Raw genomic sequence first — 26,309 nt, forward strand, 5'->3', positions numbered from 1 at the left:
CAACAGCTCAACTCTACTTCATCTACCCTTATTTAACTTGTTTCCTGTGACATGTAAATTAAATTACCAGATGCACTGGCTGATAACAGGTGAAATATACGATTGTCATCTCATTAACTGCAGGTGGGATGGTCGTCAGCTGATTAAAATATCTTCATCCAATCATCCTAAAGTCAGGAAATTAAAATCTCAAGTCACCCCATCAAAGTCTAAGTCAGCTGATAGAAATATAATTCATTACTAACAATGTTAGCATGCAAAAAAAAAAAAAAAACCAACAAACAATTATTTATAGTACACTTTTTTTTATTGGGCTTACAAAAGATCCTGAGTAAAAAATATATTTTTAAGTTTTAGTTTGTCCTGATTTTATAAGCTGCTGGTATTGACATAAAAGAAAATGTTTGATTTTGTTATAAGGTTCAAGTATCAAGCGTATGTTATCAGTGATGTATGCTACAAATAGGGACATTTTGGTATACAATAAACAAGGTACTTGAATCATACAAGTATGGAGCTGAAATTAGTAGTGATGTATGCTACAAATAGGGACATTTTGGTATAATTATCAGGAACTTGCTGGTGGTGATACAAGTATCAGGCACATGTTGATGTTGATGTATGCCACAAACAGCTCAAACACCTTAGTACAAAAAACCTCAACCAATAACTTGCTACAGCTGCAACTATTAGCAACGTGTATGGATACAAGTTTCAGGACCATGTTACATATACAAGTATAGGGAACATGTTACAGGTACAACTATCAAGATCCTGCTGATATGGATACATGTATTAGGAACTTGTAGCAGATACAGAATATCAATATCCTACTGATATGGATAAAAGTCTCAGCAACATGTATAGATACAAGTATCTGGAACAAGTTAGAGATACAAGTACCAGAAACATGTTTTAGATACAAGTATCAAGATCCTACTGTTATGGATACAAGTATCAGAAACATGTTTTAGAAACAAGTATCAAGATCCTACTGTTATGGATACAAGTATCAGAAACATGTTTTAGAAACAAGTATCAAGATCCTACTGTTATGGATACAAGTATCAGAAACATGTTTTAGAAACAAGTATCAAGATCCTACTGTTATGGGTACAAGTCAAACACCAAACTGGAATGGGTCCCTCCCAGCATTGTCTGTGGCTGAGCCCCTCAACTCAATCTCTCGCTTGAAAACTCTGTACAGGCTGACAATCTCTGTGAGCTTGTTCTAATCAATAGGTGGAAAATAAAATGTCATCAGTTTTAGTAACACACACAGCATTTAAAAAATGCATTAGAGATTCACATAAATGACATCACACACATGGGGCAGAGAGAGGGTTCTGAATTGTGACAATATGCATTGGGGGGGGGGTGAGCTCAGATTAGCTTATATTAACAATGACATTGTTCACTACCTACCCTGCCCACTAGTTAACCCAAGATTTAGTTTCAAGATTTCATGGCTTCAATTACTGGTGATTTTAATTAGTAATTTTAATTTCTCCATCTCAGAGGAGTATTAAGAGTGTCTTAGAACATTTTGCCCATTTTATAAGTCAGCATTTAACTGGACTAAATCATTTTTCTATTCTTGAATAAACTATTCATATATAAAACAAGTCTGTCATTAACTAAATCACACATCTATTCTTGTGTAACCTAATCACACATAAAACAAGTCAGTTACCTCAACTAAATCACACATCTATTCTTGTGTAACCTAATCCCACATAAAACAAGTCATTAGTTACCTCAACTAAATCACACATCTATTCTTGTGTAAACTAATCACACATAAAACAAGTCATTAGTTACCTCAACTAAATCACACATCTATTCTTGTGTAAACTAATCCCACATAAAACAAGTCAGTCCTTACCTCAACTAAATCCCGCAGCTCTTGTGATGTGCACCAATGAATGACATTTGGGTTAGCTTGGACTCTCTCCAGGAAATTGGAATACTCCATAAAAATGTGTTTGTAGTGGCTGGCCTCTGTGCTCATGGTTTGGACAATTTCAGGATGGCGGATCAGCAGCCTTCGCAACTAAACAAAACAGACCAACATAAGTAAACATAGGTAATTTATTTATCCTTAAAATAACTAGATTGTTCTATACACTGGTTAGTTTTATCTGAAACTTTTCTGTTTACACCTTTCAAAAGATCAGGTAATGATAAAAAACTAGGCAAATTACTCTTTTGCGGTCTAGCAGTAGAGAGCTCGATTGCTAACTTGTAAGTCTTGAGCTCAAATCCGGGTTCAAGTCAGTAGACCGTCCCTGAGTCCACCCAACTCTGATGGGCATCTAACTCCTGTTAGGGAAAGTAAAGGCTGTTGGGCCTAGTGCTGACGACACTATCTCTTCATATGCCGAGGTCACAGAAACAAGTGAACTCTACTTCACTTGCCCAATAGACCGTCAGGTTTGAAGGGGAATTGTACTTTTTTACTCTTTCACTCAGGAAAGTTTTCATTACTATTTTAATTTACCAAACTGTTGCATGTGCTGAGGGAGGGGGTGAGGGGGTGGGTTTAACTTACTCAGGTCAGTTTCATCTAATATAGTAGCTTTACTAAACTGTTGCATGAACTGGGAGGAGGAGGAGGGGGGGTAACCTACTCAGGTCAGTTTCATCTGACAAATATAGTAGCTTTACTAAACTGTTACATAGGCTGGGAGGAGGAGGGGGGGGGGGTAACTTACTCTGATCAGTTTCATCTGACAAATATAGTAGCTTTACCAAACTGTTGCATGGGCTGGGAGGAGGGGGGGGGGTTAACTTACTCTGGTCAGTTTCATCTAATATAGTAGCTTTACTAAACTGTTGCATGGGCTGGGAGGAGGAGGGGGGGGGGGGGGGGTAACTATCTCTGGTCAGTTTCATCTGACAAATATAGTAGCTTTACCAAACTGTTACATGGGCTGGGAGGAGGGGGGGGGGGGGCTAACTTACTCTGGTCAGTTTCATCTAATATTGTAGCTTTACCAAACTGTTGCATGGACTGGGAAGAGGGGGGGGGGGGCTAACTTACTCTGGTCAGTTTCATCTAATATTGTAGCTTTACCAAACTGTTGCATGGGCTGGGAGGAGGGGGGGGGGCTAACTTACTCTGGTCAGTTTCATCTAATATTGTAGCTTTACCAAACTGTTGCATGGGCTGGGAGGGGGGGGTTAACTTACTCTGGTCAGTTTCATCTGCACCTCTGACCACTGGACGATGTTCTCTAGAGATTCGAATATCCTGTGCAGGATAAGCTCCAGGCTCTCGTGGAGGAAGCTGCTGTGCGGGGACAGGTCAATCCTCTCCAACTCCATCACACAGTAGTTTAGGGACTCTTCAATCTGACCAGCACAAAGTTTACAATTATCAACATTAGGTCAATCCTCTCCAACTCCATCACACAGTAGTTTAGGGACTCTTCAATCTGACCAGCACAAAGTTTACAACATTCTTATCAACATTAGGTCAATCCTCTCCAACTCCATCACACAGTAGTTTAGGGACTCTTCAATCTGACCAGCACAAAGTTTACAACATTCTTATCAACATTAGGTCAATCCTCTCCAACTCCATCACACAGTAGTTTAGGGACTCTTCAATCTGACCAGCACAAAGTTTACAACATTCTTATCAACATTAGGTCAATCCTCTCCAACTCCATCACACAGTAGTTTAGGGACTCTTCAATCTGACCAGCACAAAGTTTACAATTATCAACATTAGGTCAATCCTCTCCAACTCCATCACACAGTAGTTTAGGGACTCTTCAATCTGACCAGCACAAAGTTTACAACATTCTCATCAACATTAGGTCAATCCTCTCCAACTCCATCACACAGTAGTTTAGGGACTCTTCAATCTGCCCAGCACAAAGTTTACAACATTCTTATCAACATTAGGTCAATCCTCTCCAACTCCATCACACAGTAGTTTAGGGACTCTTCAATCTGACCAGCACAAAGTTTACAACATTCTCATCAACATTAGGTCAATCCTCTCCAACACCATCACACAGTAGTTTAGGGACTCTTCAATCTGACCAGCACAAAGTTTACAACATTCTTATCAACATTAGGTCAATCCTCTCCAACTCCATCACACAGTAGTTTAGGGACTCTTCAATCTGACCAGCACAAAGTTTACAATATCAACATTAGGTCAATCCTCTCCAACTCCATCACACAGTAGTTTAGGGACTCTTCAATCTGACCAGCACAAAGTTTACAACATTCTTATCAACATTAGGTCAATCCTCTCCAACTCCATCACACAGTAGTTTAGGGACTCTTCAATCTGACCAGCACAAAGTTTACAACATTCTTATCAACATTAGGTCAATCCTCTCCAACTCCATCACACAGTAGTTTAGGGACTCTTCAATCTGACCAGTACAAAGTTTACAACATTCTTATCAACATTAGGTCAATCCTCTCCAACTCCATCACACAGTAGTTTAGGGACTCTTCAATCTGACCAGCACAAAGTTTACAATTATCAACATTAGGTCAATCCTCTCCAACTCCATCACACAGTAGTTTAGGGACTCTTCAATCTGCCCAGCACAAAGTTTACAACAATCTCATCAACATTAGGTCAATCCTCTCCAACTCCATCACACAGTAGTTTAGGGACTCTTCAATCTGACCAGCACAAAGTTTACAATTATCAACATTAGGTCAATCCTCTCCAACTCCATCACACAGTAGTTTAGGGACTCTTCAATCTGACCAGCACAAAGTTTACAACATTCTTATCAACATTAGGTCAACCCTCTCCAACTCCATCACACAGTAGTTTAGGGACTCTTCAATCTGACCAGCACAAAGTTTACAACATTCTTATCAACATTAGGTCAATCCTCTCCAACTCCATCACACAGTAGTTTAGGGACTCTTCAATCTGACCAGCACAAAGTTTACAATTATCAACATTAGGTCAATCCTCTCCAACTCCATCACACAGTAGTTTAGGGACTCTTCAATCTGACCAGCACAAAGTTTACAACATTCTTATCAACATTAGGTCAATCCTCTCCAACTCCATCACACAGTAGTTTAGGGACTCTTCAATCTGACCAGCACAAAGTTTACAATTATCAACATTAGGTCAATCCTCTCCAACTCCATCACACAGTAGTTTAGGGACTCTTCAATCTGACCAGCACAAAGTTTACAACATTCTTATCAACATTAGGTCAATCCTCTCCAACTCCATCACACAGTAGTTTAGGGACTCTTCAATCTGACCAGCACAAAGTTTACAATTATCAACATTAGGTCAATCCTCTCCAACTCCATCACACAGTAGTTTAGGGACTCTTCAATCTGACCAGTACAAAGTTTACAACATTCTTATCAACATTAGGTCAATCCTCTCCAACTCCATCACACAGTAGTTTAGGGACTCTTCAATCTGACCAGCACAAAGTTTACAATATCAACATTAGGTCAATCCTCTCCAACTCCATCACACAGTAGTTTAGGGACTCTTCAATCTGACCAGTACAAAGTTTACAACATTCTTATCAACATTAGGTCAATCCTCTCCAACTCCATCACACAGTAGTTTAGGGACTCTTCAATCTGACCAGCACAAAGTTTACAACATTCTTATCAACATTACACTCAAAGTTTTCAACAGTGTTATCAACATTTAACACCTAGTTTCTCAACATTTAAAGTTGATAGTTTATGATCAGTACAAAGTTTACAACACAGTTATAAACATTTCACTCAGTTTTCAACATTGTTATCAACATTTCATTCCAAGTCTCTAGACATTTAAAGTTGATAGGGGGTAGTTTTTTCAAAACTTTGTTATCAACGTTACACATCAAGATTCTAGACATAGTTTCAAGACATTGTAGCTGTCTTTAAATTAGAACAATGCTTACATATTTTCAGCACTTTTAGTTAAACCAGATTCTAGTTTCTACACTAATGAATAGCATTATGCATATGGTGGGGGGGAGGGAGTGGCAAGATTTAAAATTTAACTCCACACATCTCCTACTTCAAACTAGCCTGTTACTGCGTGGGTGGGGGAGAGGGGTGATACTTGAGTTAACAAGACCTACCTCAAATGTGTCTCCCATTAAATAAACAGTCACAGCAGTTTCATTTTCTAACAAAGATTTTTGCTTGACGTGGATGGGTAGAACAAGGTCCGTACACTGACGACAGACCTGGTGTCCAGTAAAAACATTGTACATCAGAAATGGACTTACTTGAGGGTTCAATTATTTGTATAGACATATATGGTATATAAACTTATATTCAAAGTTTATTTTTTTTTTCAAATTGAGCCCATGATACATGGGGCAGATTAAGTAAACATCATCATAAACTTGACATACAGGGGGATAGTATGGTCAGCTTAGTTGCCCTTATGTAGTCAGGTACCTATCAGAGCTGGGTGAACTCAGGGATGTCCTATAAGCTCAAGCCAGACTTTTTTACTCCAGACTTTTGGACAAGCAGTTGTAAGCTCTACCATTTGACCACACCGTCCCACAAAATATATAAAACTTGGTTGCATACAAAGTTTTAAAATGACTTATACTTATAGACAAATAATAAGATTGATTTGTCATTCATGGCAACTTTGATATCATACAAATCTTTTACAGAATTACATAACCTCTTCTTATAGAAACAAAGTTTGGTGTACCTTGTAAAATAATTACATTTATTTATTTCCCGACTCACACAAAAGTTATATTAATATTTTACCTCAATTTAAAACCATTATCTTTGCTTATACTTTACCTGTGTATGCTATATCATCATAACACTATTCTCAACCTCTATATATTACCTCACCATCCCAACCTCTATATTTTACCTCACCACCCCAACCTGTATGCATTACCTCACCATCCCAACCTGTATATATTACCTCACTACCAACCTGTATATATTACCTCACCATCCCAACCTGTATAAATTACCTCACCACCCCAACCTGTATATTTTACCTCACCACCCCAACCTGTATGTATTACCTGACCATCCCAACCTGTATGTATTACCTCACCCTGTATATATTACCTCACCACCCCAACCTGTATAAATTACCTCACCACCCCAACCTGTATATTTTACCTCACCACCCCAACCTGTATATATTACCTCACCACCCCAACCTGTATATATTACCTCATCATATTCATTCTGCACATTGGACTCAGCTCTGGCCTTGTTTAAAATCACATGCAGCACTTTCTGTTTGTCCACTGCATTGATGGACATGAGACTGGCCAGGGTCAAGGGCAGGACGTCTCCAAACTCCACCCCCAGCACTTCTTCAATCTGCCTCCAGTGCCGGGGTTTGACCGCCTGACCGCGGAACTCGATGATAAAGTTCAGCCACCTCAGCATGACATCCATCTGCACAGAAACATCATTTAAAATATTACTGCTGAACGCTATGATAAAGTTTAGCACATACATCCATCTACACAGAAAACAGATGGCATTTAAGATATTACAATTGAACTCTATGATAAAATTCAGCCACCACAGAAAACAGATGGCATTTATAATATTACTATTATTAAGCCAGTTTATTTAGAACATAACTGAGTTGTTGTAGAAATATGGTGTACCATATTTTTATAAACATTTTTAGCTTATATATATATATATATATATATATATATATATATATATATATATATAATCTTTTTTTTTCTTTAGCCATAATCATGAAGAATAGCCCAATTCTCAAGTAAACCTTTCACAGCATTTTCCACTTTTCATATATGTTGTGTAAAAATAATTTATGATTTTAATATTAAAATTAAATTTTATTAAACAGTGTTATACTGTTAGTTTATAATAACAAAATTGATGAGTCTTGGTTAGTTGATGTTTTAAAATAAATATGACATACGCTTTTTTGTTCAGGATAATAAAGAATTATGAATCTTTAAAAAATAAATAAAACATGATTTATACTTGAATAGTTAAACAAAATGTGGCCTATATGAATCACATTTGAATAATTCAATAAACCTCAGCTAACAATAAAGTTTTTAATCTGAAATAATAGAAATAATCAGATAATAGAACAAACCTTTTCACCAAAAACAGTGACCACAGTATTCTTGGGCAAGACTTTCTCCAGCTTGTTACAGGCTTCCATGTATTTGAAGGTGTAGCTGTTAATTTTCTGTATATCCAGGGTGGTGAAACTTTGCTGCAACAAACAGAATGTCACACATGAGCTAAAGTAGCAGGGTAAATAACTGCAGTGGTACTGGATTGAATTTGCCTACATTAGTTCATTCTACCCAGGCCTAACTGTAGTGCAACCAGGTAAACAAAAATTAATTTTAATACTAAGGTAAAAAAAAAAAACACGTCTTAAATTTGAAAACCCACTTACCAGTGTCCACTTGTTAAGAGACAAAAAAAACCCACACATATTCTTCCATCTTTGACATTAAAAAACAAACCCACTCCCATGTTCCTACCTGTCTTTAAAAAAAACCACTCCCATGTTCTCACTTGTTCTGAATAAACCACCCCCATGTTCCTACCTACGTTAAAAAACCAATTCCGCTTTCCCACCTGTCTTATAAACCACTCCCAAGTTCCCATCAGTCTTAAAAAAAAAACATGTTCCCACCAGTCTTTAAAAAACCCACCCCAATGTTCCTACCAGTCTTAAAAAGAACCACTCACATGCTTCCACCTGTCTTAAAAAAACCCACACACATGCTTCCACCAGTCTAAAAAACCACTCACATGTTCCCACCAGTCTAAAAAACCACTCACATGTCCCACCAGTCTTAAAAAACCACTAACATGTTCCCACCAGTATTTTAAAAAAACCACTCACATGTTTCACCAGTCTTAAAAAAACCACTCACATGTTCCCACCAGTTTTAAAAAACCACTAACATGTTCCCACCAGTATTTTAAAAAAACCACTCACATGTTCCCACCTGTCTTAAAAAACCCACCCCTATGTTCCCACCAACTAAAAAACCACTCACATGCTCCCACCAGTCTTAAAAAAAAAACCACTCACATGTTCCCACCTGTCTTAAAAAACCCACCCCTATGTTCCCACCAATCTAAAAAAACCACTCACATGCTTCCACCTGTCTTAAAAAACCCACCCCTATGTTCCCACCCGGCTTAAAAAACCACTCACACGTTCCCACCAGTCTAAAAAAAACACTCCCATGTTCCCACCAGTCTAAAAAAACCACTCCTATGTTCCCACCAGTCTAAAAAAACCACTCCCATGTTCCCACCAGTCTAAAAAACCACTCCCATGTTCCCACCAGTCTAAAAAACCACTCCCATGTTCCCACCTATCTATAAAAACCACCCCCATGTCCCACCAGTCTTAAAAAACCCACTCACATGTTCCCACCAATCTAAAAAAACCACTCACATGTTCCCACCAGTCTTAAAAAACCACTCCTATGTTCCCACCAGTCTAAAAAACCACTCCCATGTTCCCACCAGTCTAAAAAGCCACTCCCATGTTCCCACCAGTCTAAAAACCCACTCACATGCTTCCACCTGTCCAGCTTGGTGTCCCAGTCAGCCATGAGCAGCCAAAGGTTGCGTGTGTTGACATAGCGTGAGGATATCTCAAACAGTTCCTTAAACTGACTCTCTGGTTTCTGTAATTAGTAGTTAATTAATTAGCACAACTAATGAGCAGCCACAGGTTGCGTGTGTTGACATGGCGTGAGGATATCTCAAACAGTTCCTTAAACTGACTCTCTGGCTTCTGTAATTAGTAGTCAATTAATTAGCACTTCATCCACTTGTATTCAATTAAGGTGCCATTTTTTAAAAATACATTTTAAATTTGTCATTTGTAGAAGTTTATTTCTAATTAAAACAAAATAAAAATGGACTTTAAAAATATGTAGTAAAATGTTTGGTTAATATCCAACATTACTATTATAATATTTGTTTCATGACTATTACATCTGCAATCAATTTTAAGTAACACAAACATAGTTATAAAATGCTGATTGGCCGTAACCTTCACACAATCCTTAAATAGATTCAAAGCTCATTAAGCAATGGAATATTTTTTAAAGCAGCTTAACAAACTTACCTTTGCCCACATATAACCAAAGCTTTGTTTTTATCCTAAAAATGACTTACTTCTAAATATCTCTGGACCTCTCTGACAAAGTTAGCCTTGGCCACATAGGACCTGACCAGTGTTTCTGCTTGAGTAAGGGCCAGACGGACATGGTGTGCGTCCACTCTCCCATCTAAAAACATCGGGTTCTCAACCAGTGGCTTCAGGCGGCTCTTCACCTGGTAGAGGAAAATGTGGGCTCATTTTAGGTACATATAAACTATTAGAAAGTTACAGTAGGCAGCTAACATTCTATTCACCTGATAGAGGAAATATTTGGGGACAATTTAGGTACGTATAAACTATCATTGAATTACAGTACCATTCTATTCACCTGATAGAGGAAATATTTGGGCACATTTTAGGTACGTATAAACTATCATTGAATTACAGTACCATTCTATTCACCTGATAGAGGAAATATTTGGGCACATTTTAGGTACGTATAAACTATCATTGAATTACAGTACCATTCTATTCACCTGATAGAGGAAATATTTGGGCACAATTAAGGTATGTATAAACTATCAGTGAAATACAGTACCATTCTATTCACCTGATAGTGGAAATGTGGGCCTATTTTAAGTACGTACATACTATCAGGGAATTACAGTACTGTTCATTTCACCTGACAGAGGAAACATTTGGGCACATTTTAGGTAGGTATAAACTATCAGGGAATTACAGTAGGCCCCTACCATTCTAGTTACCTGATAGAGGAAATATTTGGGCTTGTTTCAGGTTTATATAAACTATCAAAGAGTTACAGTTCAATTCTATTCACATGATAGAGAAAAAATTTGGGCATATTTTAGGTTCAAAAAAACTATCAGGGTATTACAGTAACATTCACCTAATAGAGGAAACATTTGGGCCTATTGTATGGTCCTTAGAAACTGTTAGGAAATTACTGTACCATTCTTTTCACAAGACAAAGGAAAAAGAATTTAAATGTAGGTCTATTTTAGGTCCAACTAAACTATCAGGAAATAAAAGTTATGTAATTTTTATGTAAGAATAGGCAAAACAATACAAAATTTTTTACTCAGGATTATATGTATTATAAATGAAGCAAGAAATCTATATATCTATAAAACAGGGTTTTCACAAAGAAAAGAAATTACAAACTGCAATAGCGGATAATCCGTAAAAATCAGCTTTTTAAAATGATTTTTTACTCCCCCTCATCATCATACAAAGCAAGACTACTCCCCCCCCCCTCCCTAAAATTACATCATAGTACTAACCACTTTAAAATTGCAATGTAATTTTTACTGGAATTTTTTATCAAATATTTATTGTGCTTAGTGAATATTGATCAATTATTATTTGAGAATATTGATCAATTGTTAGTGCGATTCACAAAGTTCTTAACAACATGAAATGCCAACTTAAATTCAGTTTCTAGTATTACTTTTTAAAATGCAAAAGTGTTTCCAGGAATTTATTTTAAAAAATCCACCTCCTTCATCACAAAGTCAAAACCCCATTCCCCCCAGGAATGTGACATCATTTATAGACGACACTTAAGAAACAAATGGTGGCAGGTGATGAGAGTTGAAGACAGTTTACCTGCAGCTGAATCCACAAGATGTCCCTGTCCAGGCACTGCTCTAATCCTTGAATCATTTCAGTCCTGCTTGCTAGGCTTACTTCCCCTGCTCGCCTGATATCTGAGATCATGTAATGGCAGGATTCAAAGACTCTCCTGTCTGCCTCGGTGTGGGGGACAGCAAATCTGAAAATATGTGAGGTTTAGGACATTGACCCCAGATAAATTTCTAACAAGGTTATTGCCCCTCTCAACAATACGTACTAAACATGCGCTATCAGCAATTAGGGCAATAGGAGAAACATCATTCTATATAAAGAGTATCAAATAAATAATAATTTGTACTAGGCCTAAACATTATATAGAATCCCAAACTGAGAAAGTTAAGAATTTGCTAACCCTAATTCTATCGCTAAGCTTACCATTAAATTACAGTAAGGTTAGGTTTATTATTAAGATTAGTTTTAGTCGATTTCCAATAGATGTGTAATATCCTATTCCCATTTATTGGGCAGTGGGTAAGATACAGGGGTAACTGGCCATGAGTTGTTGATTGATTTTGAGTTGTAAAGCATTTTTACCAAAGACTTAAAAGGGTATAAGGTAGGGTCAAATTTATAGAACCTAGGGAAAATGAAAGAAACTTTGTTTTTAAGGGCATGGGCGGGTGATGAGTACCAACTTCTTTATTTCCAAGTCTAAAGATGTAATACTTGGCTAATAGTTATAACTCAAAGAGTTAAGCATAAAAATATTTTTTTTAATTTTTTAAATCCTCTGTTGCCATGGTGACGGCGGCCATATTGGATTTTATTGATGATTTTTAAATGGAAATAACTCAAAAATGGTTTGTACAAATTTCATGAAAACTTAATATAATCTGCAGACACTAGTGTTTAAGACTTCTTATTGATTACATTTTAAAAAAAGAAGATAGTTTTTTTTTTACTTTTTTTTTTCGATACATCACTGTAAAAATGTCATTATTTCGTCCAATTTTTTCACTATTTAAACAATAAAAAAAAAATCTTTACAAAAATTCCAAGTGTTCAATAAGTTTTATTTGAACATATATACAGAGTAACTGGAGCAAATTTAGTTCAGTTCTGATAATTATTAACAAAGTTATTTCAACAATTGTACAAAAAAACATCAAACTGAGAAAAACGCAAAAAACCAACAAAAAGTTGCAAAAAATGAAAATTTACAGCTGTATGTCACTAAAATCGACCACATTCATAGCCTGAAGTATGGTGCTGCTGAATATATTCCTTCTGAGCTTGTTCAGCTGTTAGTTTTCTTTTTTTCTGGCGCTCTTTGTTTTACCTAGAGCTGTAGAAAAGCTGTTGTCAACGCGTCTTTTTTGGCGTCCTTCATTGAGTCTTCGACTATGGTTTCCTTCTTTTGACAGCAATGCCATAGCATGCCTGGGCCCAAAATTGAATTATGCTATCGCAGAAACAGCAGTATATTTTGCATGGTCTCATGTCTAAAGCCCAGTGGCGTAGCCAGGATCGTCTCAAGGGGGGGGGGGGGGGGGGGGGGGTCCAATTTTTACCCGAGGACAAACTTTCCATTTGCACCCCCCCCCTCAAACTTGCGATTATATATACCGAGGGTTCTATGGGTGGGTTTTGACCCCCCCCTAACCCCCCCCCCCCCTGCCTACGCCACTGCTAAAGCCAATTATGATAAGACGATGTCTTTGTTTATTGTGATTGGCCTTGTTCTGGATTCTTTTGCAGTTGTATACTTACGGTTTACAACATTTTTATTACTGCCACACCATGCTTGAAGTAAACCCTTTACACTGTTTTCATCAATAGTAGCCACTACATCACAGTGGGCGAGGAAATGTATTGATAACATCAAGAAGCAAATCACATTCGACAATAATTCTGCATGGCTGTGGTTTACAATTAGCACTACCAGTACTAGATGTAACAGTGCTCTCTTCTGTCTGTAAAAACTCTGTCTTACATTGTCGCAGTTTCTTAGTAAATGTGCATATTACATCTACACCAGTGCTTGTCTGAATAGTGCTAGATTGAGTAGAGGTAGCTGCTATCAGTTGCATTCGGACGTGCCCTTGCTTTAGTTAGATGTTTGTGTGTATCTATTTTTAGCGAGTGTTTTGTTCGACCCATTATCGAAAGAGAAACAAATTAAATCGTCTCACTGCTTATGATAATTCAAACAAACTAATCTAAACTGTTAATAGTATATTTAATTGAAATAATTATATGTTAAAATATGTAAGTATTTCACAGAAGCTTAGAGAAACAAAACTAGATCAAACTTAGCAACGCGCTGAAACTAAGGGAATGTTTACTTCCGAAGCGAAACGACCAATCGCTAACTAGCTTCCGCCGTTGAACGCCAATGAAAAAATTGAGGTCAAAAATTTGCATACCGGAAAAACCCGACTGAGTAAAATAAACAACTTTATGACGTAGAAAAATAATCACATTAAAATAAGTATTTTGATTGGTCCTTTAATTTTAGAACAAATAAAGAAAGGAGGTCACGGCCTTTCCATTGATATGAAACACATTAGGTTTCCGTGAAGCCTAATAGTACTTTTCTAGGTCGAAAAATGGCTATTTTTACCAAAAAATTAACAAATGACCCTGTACACACTACTTTGAACCCGGTTTTTTATAAATAAATACTGTTTTTAGGGTCATAACAATGTCATTTTTAGATTCAACGATGGTTATTCTGTATAGATCAAGTAAAAGTGGGAAATCGATGATTTAGTGGATTTATGACGAAAAGTACACCCGCCCATGTCCTTAAAATCAGAAATGACAAGTAAACTAACAAATTAATTTTTGAAAAATAAAAAAATACATTAAGACTAGCCATTAATATAATAAGTGGCTGCTTAAGTTAGCCATTTCTATCACATTTTAAACAAGAGTTGCAAATAAAATCCATGAAACATAAGGAGGGTTAATTTCAGGTCTACAATTAGACTTGGTTGTATCAGACACTGAGGCAGTGTCTAATAAATTCCTTCATACAGGTGAAACTTTGATCACACAAACATCTACACTTATTGTTGACAACATATAGGCCTATATACAATGTAAAGCACTCTTTCAGATAGGATAGTCCTTAGGGCAAGTAGAGTTCATGTTTCTTTAGCCTCTTCTTATAGAAAGATTGTATATACAGAACTGCACCCAGCTTACTGTTTTCCCCAACTCTAACCAGGTACCCACAAGTGCTGAAAAAACTCAGGGACAGCCCAGTATGTAAACACAAGACTAGATCAGCATATGTATGCTCCTCTTATCTCTTACTAGGCATGCTGCCCAGCTTCGCTTAGGCTTTTAAAAACATTGAGAATTTGAATGCTTAATTAATTCGACCTAGGGTCGGTCTACGACCTCAGGAGTTATGAAGAGGTTCCTACGTGGACATTTTTTTTCAATTTATAGCTCATATAAGGCGCCGGTCAGTGTTGACCCCTCATCGTAGACTTTTCGGCCAACCTGCCCCCGTGTTCTGTCGCCACAAGGCAAGATCCTGCCAAATTTGAAGCGCCTGCGGCGCCGGGAAGTGCCCTATTGGGCACCCGACAACTTTGCTTTATATATTATAGAGATTAGCAAATTGCAGAGATAAACAAAGATTTCAATAAAGTAATTAAGGCCTGAAATACTTTAGTATACAAATGTTTTCATGCTCCTCTTATCTCTTATAAGCCTACATTGAGCCAATATTTTGAACTGTTGTACGTGATGCTTACCTGTCTATAATATTGTACAACTCAGCTATGTGGTTGACATCCTTGTTCTCCACATCCTGAATAATGTCGGAGAGTTTATCTGTTGTGGTGAGGCGAATGAACAGGTCATCCAACAAAGTGGGTTTACTCTCCAACACAGACAAAATCTGCTCAAATTTCTGGGGGAAAGTTAGAAAATTTAGATTCAGTCATGGACCATCGAAAATAAAAAAAAACTTTTTTTTTGCCAGATTCAAGATGCGCTGCTAAATTTCCACAAATAATTAGAATTTATTTTCAAATGGTTATTTGAAATTTCACAAAATTATTACTTTAAAAAAAAAGAATTGAAATGTAGCTATAAATAATCTTTTAATAAATATTTTAACCATAAAAATTTTCTATAAAAGGGAAAAAGGATTCCCAACACAAATAAAAGTAGTTACATTATATTTTGTTGAGAAGGAAATGTTTTTTAAAATTTGGTTTTTATTATTTACATTTTGTTACATATATTAATTGAGTTATACAGAAAATAGCCTTGCTTTATTATATTTGAATATTGAGTTTTAATAACTTAAAAATGTACTAATAAAAATAACATTAATTTCATTTGTATTATCTATATTATAATTGATACCAGATTGACTGTTGAAGCATTTTAAAATCTGAAAATATTAGCGCCTAGAGATACAAGAGAAACTTAAAACAAAGCTTACAATTTCTAGCTTCTGTCAGTATTTTCAAAACCTAAAACCACCTAAAACAACGTTCAGGTGCAATGAATAAACATCTATATATAGACCTTGCAGTCCCCTCTCTTCCTCTCTATCACTACCACCCCCACCCACCACATGGTCTGGTGAGCTGTGGTCACGCTAAATGTTTACAAACATAGAGCCAGGTTTTAAAGCAAATATTTTCAGTGGCAGCATTGGTACTGTCGAATTCACAAATTATGAATTACTGAAAAGTAGAAAATAAAACAACTAAATAGCGGCATATGATACGCCGCGGGTCGGCTCATCAGAATTATTCTCAAACCCGTTAGGACACATTGATTACCATGCCAAAAGTGTAAAGACTGTGTGTATACCTCCATGAGCCTCTGTGTTTTCTGCACTGCGTCGCCATTGAGCTGTAGCTGGATGAGGCTCAGGTTGTCTGTGGTGATCAGGCGGACGCTGTCTTTGTATGGGGTCAGGTCAAAGAGGAAGGTCCCAAGTCTCTGGGATTCAGGGAGCCTCTCAATAATCTTCAACTGAAATAAAGGATTAATATTCTTTAAATAGAATAAACATCGCAACTGTTTCACCAATAATCTTCAACTGAAATAAAGGATCAATATTCTTTAACTAGAATAAACATCGCAACTGTTTCACCAATAATCTTCAACTGAAATAAAGGATCAATATTCTTTAACTAGAATAAACATCGCAACAATTTTCGCCAATAATCTTCAACTGAAATAAAGGATCAATATTCTTTAACTAGAATAAACATCGCAACAATTTTTCACCAATAATCTTCAACTGAAATAAAGGATCAATATTCTTTAACAATTTTTCACCAATAATCTTCAACTGAAATAAAGGATCAATATTCTTTAACAATTTTTCACAAATAATCTTCAACTGAAATAAAGGATCAATATTCTTTAACTAGAATAAACATCGCAACAATTTTTCACCAATAATCTTCAACTGAAATAAAGGATCAATATTCTTTAACTAGAATAAACATCGCAACAATTTTTCACCAATAATCTTCAACTGAAATAAAGGATCAATATTATTTAACTAGAATAAACATCGCAACAATTTTTCACCAATAATCTTCAACTGAAATAAAGGATCAATATTCTTTAACTAGAATAAACATCGCAACAATTTTTCACCAATAATCTTCAACTGAAATAAACAAGCCAATAATCTTCATCTTAATAATCTTTAATAGAAATAATCTTTCAATAATCTTCCATTGAAATAATCATGTAGATTTTTCAACTGAAATTTAAGTTTAGCTGAAGAATTATATCTAAATGCAGATTTTTGCTTTTTAGATTCTAGCATTAAAAAAACAGGGTGTTTAGCAGATATTATAAGTATTTTCAACAGGTATTTCAAAACATTTTCATTAGTGAATTTTAATTTTTGATAAGTTCCTTATGTAGAAAATATTTATAATATCTGATAAAGGAACTTATCAAAAATTAAAATTCACTAATGAAAATGTGTTTTTAAAAACCTGTAATAAATTAATATAAATTCTGTCCATGTTTAATACATGGAAGTTTATATTAAAAATTGTTAATAAATTGTTATATAATGTAATCAGACAAATACACTTATATAAAGATTTGTCTGAATTAAATTTCATTTTTGTTATATCCACCCCCCTCCTAACATGAATTACTATGCTTATCATGATATTATTTGTCTAAAAATAAATGCTGCCACGCTAGAACCAGCCTCTTTTATATATGTGACATCAATAATAAAAAAACTAAAATACATAGATAAGTAAAAATTGTTTAATCTTCCTGGCCATAACCTAAAACAAAACTTCTGGACATACCTGTGTATCATGCCACTGCAGCATCTGCAGGTAATAAATGGGCTCCCTGTCTGCAGTGAGCAGGTACCTGTGTTGGAAGTACTTGCTGTAGAGCTGCTGCATCTCCCCTAGGTAGATCCCAGCAAAGAAAAACATGCCATCTATGGCCCCATAAATCTCATTCTTCTCCCTGTGAATAAAATACTTAAATAAAAACTTCCCATTCTTATAAGTATTGAACGAAACTTAAATCAACCCTTTAAACACAATAAAAAAATAAACAAGGGTTTACAGATATAGATAGGCCCTTTTTATAATTTCTAGTGCAAAACAGCACACTAAACATATTATATAAACCTATTAAACATTGAAATTTCAAATTACACGTTTTGGAAATAGCTTTGAAAACAGTTTCAACCTATTCAAAAATGAATAGTTAACCTTCTTTTTACAGCATTTTACAGAATTACAGTAATGAAATATATTAATTATTAATTTTAAAAAACCTTCCATGCAATTAGATATTATCTTACTTGACAAAATTGGGATCCCGACGTAATATAGTTTCTAGGCTTGGGCCCTTGATTTTCTTGTTGGTTTCTTTGAGTGATGCTGGCTGGACAAAAGTCTGGAACCATGCGTTGGATGTCAGGGTTTCAAAGCTGAGCAGGTGCTGTGAAGGTAAAGTCCTCAATGAAACACAGGTACAGTCTAAGAAAGACTTTAACATATGGCTCTTCTATGTAAGCAGGCAGGGCATTAACTATAGAATTACTGCAAGGATGAGGGTTGGGTTTAGGGATATTGTTAAGGCTAGCCTTAGTTTTAAGGACATAATGTAAGTACCCGCCAAAATTTACTATGATAAGGCCCTGTTAGGCATCACACATGTACCAAAGTTGGTGCATTGTTTTCAGTCAAACATCCATCACTAAAACAATCTTAGTTGAGTAGAACTAAAACTAAAAATCCTTGACAGCATATGTTTTTGTTGGGTGAGCTGTTAGTATAAGATAAACATACAACAGTAAACGATACTTCTAGTTGAAAAATGTAAAAGTATAAAATATGTGTAATGACTTGTTTTTTTAAGTTCTTAATTTCCTTGTTCTACCATCAGTCTACATCCTTACACCACTAGTGCTAGCCATAAGATCAACAAATCACTAGTTCTACTCAGCCTATTTCTCCACACTGGAAGTATATCAACATCTATAAGCTGTAACCTCAAAGCTACCATTAGTTGAGATATCACATCAGTCAAGGACTCCATACTCCTAGAGTTACCAAAAGATCTAGAAGTACCCACCCTAAGTGTTACCATTATACTAGATGTGCTACCATTTGTCTAAATGTGCCACCATTAGTCTCAATGTGCTACCATCAGTCTAGATGTGCTACCATCATCCTAAACGTGCTACCATCATCCTAGATGTGCTAGCATTTGTCTAAATGTGCTACCATCATCCTAAATGTGTTACCATCATCCTAGATGTGCTACCATTTGTCTAAATGTGCTACCATCATCCTAAATGTGCTACAATCATCCTAGATGTGCTACCATTTGTCTAAATGTGCTACCATCAGTCTAGATGTGCTACCATTTGTCTAAATGTGCTACCATCAGTCTAGATGTGCTACCATTTGTCTAAATGTGTTACCATCATCCTAGATGTGCTACTGTCAGTCTAAATGTGTTACCATCATCCTAGATGTGCTACCATTTGTCTAAATGTGCTACCATTTGTCTAAATGTGCTACAATCATCCTAGATGTGCTACCATTTGTCTAAATGTGTTACCATCAGTCTAGATGTGCTACCATTTGTCTAAATGTGCTACCATCAGTCTAGATGTGCTACCATTCGTCTAAATGTGCTACCATCAGTCTAAATGTGCTACCATCAGTCTAGATGTGCTACCATCAGTCTAATCTAGATGTGCTCTATCTAAATGTGCTACCACCAGTCTAAATGTGCTACCATCAGTCTAGATGTGCTACCATTTGTCTAAATGTGTTACCATCAGTCTAGATGTGCTACCATTTGTCTAAATGTGCTACCATCAGTCTAGATGTGCTACCATTTGTCTAAATGTGTTACCATCATCCTAGATGTGCTACCATTTGTCTAAATGTGCTACCATTTGTCTAAATGTGCTACAATCATCCTAGATGTGCTACCATTTGTCTAAATGTGTTACCATCAGTCTAGATGTGCTACCATTTGTCTAAATGTGCTACCATCAGTCTAGATGTGCTACCATTTGTCTAAATGTGCTACCATCATCCTAGATGTGCTACCATTTGTCTAAATGTGTTACCATCATCCTAGATGTGCTACTGTCAGTCTAAATGTCTGTCAAAATCTCTAAGCCCCCCACCCTCAATACTAACCCCAAAGACTAAAATAACACCTACCTCTTCCATGTCATGGATCATATTGAATGCAGCACCGGTAAAATCATAAACATCGGGCATCATAGTGACCACATCATCCTTGATATGAATCGCAGCATGAAACATTGGCTTGATCTCTCGACCAGTCGCCACCCCCAGCTGGACTTTACTTGTGGGCCCAGAGCCTCCCCCTCCCCCTGCCAACAAACAGTTCCTGTTCTGTTGCTTCTCATTGGAATCTGTGCTTTCCTGGCCTGAGCTGGATACCGTGGACTGTTGATCCAAAACTAAACTATCAGCGTTTTCTTTCCGGTTTGTGGATACATTTTTCTCCACATCCGCTGGCGCGCCCCCGGATAGTGTTAAACTATTATCCGCCTCGTCTTGCAGTGGTTGGTCGATGATGTTAACGAGCTGATTCTCGGTGATGTCGTCCAACTGGACGCTACTGGACACACGGTAGGTTAGCACCGGGCTGTTAAACCGAGGGTTAGGGCTATTGTGAATGCTGGACTGTTCAACGTCATGACCAGCATCGTTCAGCTCGGGTCTGGGAGAACTAATCTGGTAGGAAAACATTTCCCTGATGTTTTTTATGTCTGCAGAGTCTTCCCTCAGATCATCAAACGATGCTGCTCTAATTAACATACTCCCTGTTGTGTCTCTCAGCGCATTCTGGCCGTCCATTCTACTCACGCTGCAGCCCTCTTTACCCAAGCTGGACGGGGCCTCATCGGTCAAGCTGCTGTCAACATTAGAAAATGAAACCAACTTAGAAAGGCTGCCAGTTTTCACGACAGGAGACCCGAGACTTCCCTGTGTTGACTGTAACTGGACATTACCACCAGCAACAACCTCCCCACTGGCAGACAAACCGCCACTTGTCTTTCCGCCTTTTCTTCGCTTCCCCCCATCTTTCCTGACTCCTGTTCTAGCTATGATATGTAAATTCTTTGATTCATCCGACGTTATCCTTGTACCGTTTTTACGATCGACCAGGATATCCGACTTAGATACGTCGTCAGATACTTCTTCAACAAACGTGTCCGGTATCGACCTGCCTGGATACAAGCTGCGGGTGGAGTTGTGGTACGTGTTGTAATCCACATGACTATGTGGATACTCCATCTCACGAGCCAGAAACTCCAAAATATTTATCTGGCTACTTTCACCTTTCTCGCTCTCTTTGGTCTGTTTCTTCTCCACAGTGTAGAAAGAAACGGTTGGTTGGCACGGGGACAGAGGATAGGTCACACGGTCAATGTTGCTGTCCATGTGTCCATCTACGCTGTCTTCCCCGATGACATTGTTGTTGCTGTCGCTGCCCTCCTTCCGGTTGGGTTTTTGGGAATTAATGTCATGGAAACCTTTGGACGCAAACGGTTTGTTTTTACTCGATCCTGAACTAAGAGAGGAATCATCGTTGCCTAGCTGCTTATTGTCCGCCTTATTTTCAGGAACATTATTCGGCCATGTCCCACTTGGTGTAGAAACGGATGCATCGACTGATGTACTTGTCGAGCTTCGGATATTCATATACTGACCAATATTCTGAGTCTCCCATGTGGTGCCGTCCAGTATCGGAAAATCCAAAACAACCTCCGTGTGGTCAGCTGTTTTGTCTACAGAAGATTCCAGAACTTGGTCAAACAGGTGGCTGAAAACTCCAGAGAGCTGAGAATCCTTTAACAGCTTCCCTGTTTCAGCCTGGCTGATGTGTTCACAGGCTTCATCCTCAGAGACATCCATTTTCACCTTTAAAACTTCTTTATTTGGTGTAACCATGATCGTCTTTCCTTGCTTTGCTTTTTCTTTCAACATATTTTGCTGCACGGGAATAGTGTTCTTTAATAAAACCAATTCATTCTTGATCGGCTTGCTTTTTTTCTCATTAATTTTTTGCTTCAGTTTCAAGTCTTTAAGCTTGTCAAAAGGTGGGAACACCTTAGAATTCAGGTAGCGCTGCTGGGCAGCGTCAGTGGTCACGAAGAAGGTTGGAACATTCTGTGAGATTCCTGGATTGAATTTGTCATCAGAAGTTATGGTGAGATCCTCGGATAACGGCTCGTCATCATCGTTGATCAACTCCACCGGTTCAATTGTTCCGAAGTGATCAATAATGGTCACATCTTCATTGTTAGTCTCCTCCACGCCGGTCACAACTTGGTCATTCATCAACTCGTCGTACGTCTGTTCATTCGGCATTCTGTAGACTCTCATTTCCGTGCCAGTTATAGCCGGAGCATCTAAATCTAGAAAGTCCACCTGTTCAATATCCCTGACGGGGTACTCCACGTATTCAAAGTGATTGCCCATAGAATTAGCATCATCATCGTCAGATATGGTTGATGATGTGGTATCTAGCGAATCAGACAAGTCCATGTCACCCCGCATGAAGGGGATGTACTCTGCGTTGTCGTATACGGAACTTGTATCCATCCCGACTGAATCCGACCTGAAGTTTGTTTGGACGGATGCTGTACTCATCGGCGCTGTGGATGATGAATCCACCACATTTCGCACGATCAACACGTTCGGTGCATTAGATTTTTCCATCTGTGCAACAGCCCCAGATGGAGGCGCTTGTTGATCAGTTTTTGGGGTATCCCCTTTACTTTTCTCTAAAGTTTCTTTCTGATCATTTCCACCCAAACCACTGACACCTGCTTTGTCGTCATCATCATCGTTGTCATCATCACTGCCGTCCTCCAAAATGTTTGGGATATCCAGATCGGCAATGTAACCTTTGACAATATTTTTAATTTCATCGCTGGAGGGGAATGTGGCCATTTGTTGAGATAAGTATTTTGCTGTTTTCTGTGGAATTGTAGAATCATAATTTTTTTGCTTACTTAATACCACACATTATATTGTTTTTTGTTGTCATCATAACAAGTTAAAAAAAAAATAAGGTTCATAATTAAATTTAGTATTGATAAATATAATACCTCAATGAAAATAGTTGTTACCGTAATATTTAAAAAAATAAAAAACACCAATTTAAATTAAATGAAAATGAAGGGGATTTTAAAAATTTGATAGCTGTTGGTTTTAAAACTACAAAAAAATAGATCAATAATTAATAAACATTAATACACAGAATATTTATTTTATTGATATAAATGTACTTGATTATGCACTAAAAATATGTGTTAGCTTAGGATGTATACCAAGCTTAACCAAAAATTTAAAAAAAAAATTTAGTTATTGTTCTAACTTACAGATAAGGAATTGATGTAAATTTGGTGCAAGGTGTTGCAAAACAGACAATCAATTTGGTATATGAGCCTAGCCAGCCGTGTGCACTGGCTGATCCTTCTGGCATCCAGGTCCTCCTTCACATCTTGGCTTGCATCAACCCACACACCAATGTCTAAGTCTTCAGGCTTGTTGTTCCCAGTGGGAGGACTGGACAGAGTTATTTAACTTTATTTCTCCTACAGGTATCAAACTCTATCATATCATGCTATAAGTAATTGACTAATAAGTTAGTTAGTCTGGGAAATAGGAAAAAAAATAATAAAGGATTTTTTTTTTCAGATTTAAAGATGTTTTGTTTCTTTGTATGCCTCCTTTTCTGCTTGTTTTACTATTACTTAGCTCAACTTGAGGATGTAAGAAAGTATCATTGAGCCCACAGTGAACTCTTGCGATTGAGAGGATAGACTTGTTGTCCCAATTATTAAAATGAACAGATGATACAATCTTATAAAAAGTTTCCTTCCAGACTAAACACTCCTTATTGTAATGAAGTGGAGTTCAGTGCCGTTACTTAATTTCTAGCTGGGTAATCTAAAAGCATACGGCATATGAACAGAACTCAAGAATTTCTGGTAAAAAGTCAAGTGTAAATATGTCCCCGGGTTCCGACCCCGGGGCGTCAAAATAAGCTCATTTTAGCTGCTATTTTGTATAAATATAAAAAATAAATGGGGGGGGTGTGGGGTGGCACCAATAGGATTTTAACCTTATAACCAGAATAAAACTTAACCGTAAATCTGTTTAACACAGCAAACATGCAAAACTCTAACCTGTGTTTCATTCTCTGCATCTTGCGCAGCTCATTAACCCTCTTAGGGGCGGAGTATTTCCTTTCGTCTCTCTCTACTGCCAGCCCAGCATTGATGACATCGTCCCAGCAGGTGCGGATGGTCAGGTGGTGCAGCATGGAGTAGTAGCGCTGGACTTTGAGGCTCACGTCACGGATGTAGTGCTCCTGGTCGTCCATGAACTCTCCCAAGGTGTAGGTCAACTGTATAGGGAATAGATACACCAATGGTAGACTCAGGGAGGTCCTACATGAACTTTGCCAAAGTGTAGGTCAACTGTATAAGGAATAGATAAACCAATGGTAGACTAGGAAATCCTACAGAGTCAATGAACTCTCCCAAGGTGTAAGTCAACTGTATAGGGAATAGATACACCAGTGTTAGACTCAGGGAAATACTACAGACTATCAATGAACTCTCCCAAAGTGTAGGTCAACTGTATAGGGAATAGATAAACAAATGGTAGACTCAGGGAGGTCCTACATGAACTTTGCCAAAGTGTAGGTCAACTGTATAAGGAATAGATAAACCAATGGTAGACTAGGAAATCCTACAGAGTCAATGAACTCTCCCAAGGTGTAAGTCAACTGTATAGGTAAAAGATAAACAAATGATAGATTGATGTCCTACATGAACTCTGCCAAAGTGTCAGTCAACTGCATAGGGAATAGACTAGTGGTTGACTCAGGAAAATCCTACAGACTATCAATGAACTCTCCAAAAGTGTAAGTCAGCTGTACATGGAATAGATAAACCAATGGTAGACTAAGGGACAACCTACAGAGCGTCCATGAACTCAACCAAAGTGTAAGTTAACTATACACTGAATAAATTATCAGTGGAGGCTCAGTGGTGTACTACAGACCACCCATAAATCAGAAACAGATAAACTAATAGTAGATTTATGGACATCCTATAGAGCAATCATTAACTCTCCCAAAAAGAAAGTGAACGTGGAAAAGATAAACTATTGAGAGGTGAGTAAACTAAAAGACATACTACTGCCTATTTTTAGTTTCAACAAAGTAAGTGTTACAACATAAGGAATAATTAAACCAGAGGTATGTACCAAGGATGTCCCACTGATGCTCTACCTTATCAGCCTAGTTGAGTGGGAGGTACTTCATTTTAGTCGAGTAAAAAAACAATATTTGATACAAATACTTTTAACAAATTTTTAATTTTATCATTAATTTTTCAAAAGCTTTAATATATTGCCAATACAGTAAATATTTATTTTTAAATGAATAAGCAAATAAAAGATTATTTTGACAAGACTAATTACTGTTCCCTAAGAAAACTATGACAATAACCAAAGCTGATTCAATAAAAGTACCTCAGGGTCTATTTGTGTCATAGACAAGTCCCCCATGTTGAGACACATGGCTTGCACCAGAAGAAGGGTCTCACTAAACAGGGGGTGACAAATGTTTAATATACTCCGCAGCTTTCTTTGTGTCTTCCCAAACTTTCTCATGTCTTGGCTCTGGGCGAGTCTGGAATTTAAAATATGATAAAAATTATTAAAGAAATAAAAAGTTTAGCATGAATTGGTTCCTTAGAATGTATCATATTATTACTGAACATTGAATGAATAAGCCAAAAGGGTGGCACAATAGTATTGTATATAATCCAGGGAGGTAACTCATAATAGAAATTACATTTTTTTTCAAATACAGCTAACATGCTTGTTATTTTGAATCAACCCCTTTAAAAAAATTTTTTTATAAAATGAGCTATTTTTATGAATGTTGTAATGGTGGGAAAATCCAAGGATACACAAAAACAGCGCAAGAATATAAAAACGAGTCACACAAACAGAATTTACTTAGATTCTTCGAGATAAATTAATTAAATAACAGATTAGAATCTTAAATATTTTTCTTA

At 37.1% G+C, this 26,309-nt stretch overlaps 1 protein-coding gene across 1 annotated transcript; it reads right to left on the reverse strand.

The window, feature by feature from the left end:
* Positions 1–306: 306 nt before the first annotated feature.
* Positions 307–25,912, reverse strand: LOC131956127 (uncharacterized). Its single transcript, XM_059320550.1, has 17 exons — positions 25,759–25,912; positions 24,405–24,625; positions 23,595–23,781; positions 20,395–23,190; positions 18,510–18,649; positions 17,998–18,166; positions 16,517–16,681; positions 15,442–15,599; positions 11,705–11,870; positions 10,153–10,311; positions 9,543–9,656; positions 8,090–8,212; positions 7,171–7,401; positions 6,090–6,197; positions 3,193–3,354; positions 1,886–2,053; positions 307–1,231 (listed from the first exon to the last, which is right to left on the reverse strand). The coding sequence occupies exons 1-17, from the start codon at positions 25,897–25,899 to the stop codon at positions 1,121–1,123; spliced, it is 5,319 nt and encodes a 1,772-aa protein (XP_059176533.1). The 5' UTR covers positions 25,900–25,912; the 3' UTR covers positions 307–1,120.
* Between the last annotated feature and the right edge of the window lie 397 nt (positions 25,913–26,309).

The sequence above is a fragment of the Physella acuta genome, unplaced genomic scaffold (genome assembly GCF_028476545.2).
Source record: "Physella acuta isolate Inbredline_101_S28 unplaced genomic scaffold, ASM2847654v3 ptg001129l, whole genome shotgun sequence".
Lineage (NCBI taxonomy): Eukaryota > Metazoa > Mollusca > Gastropoda > Physidae > Physella > Physella acuta.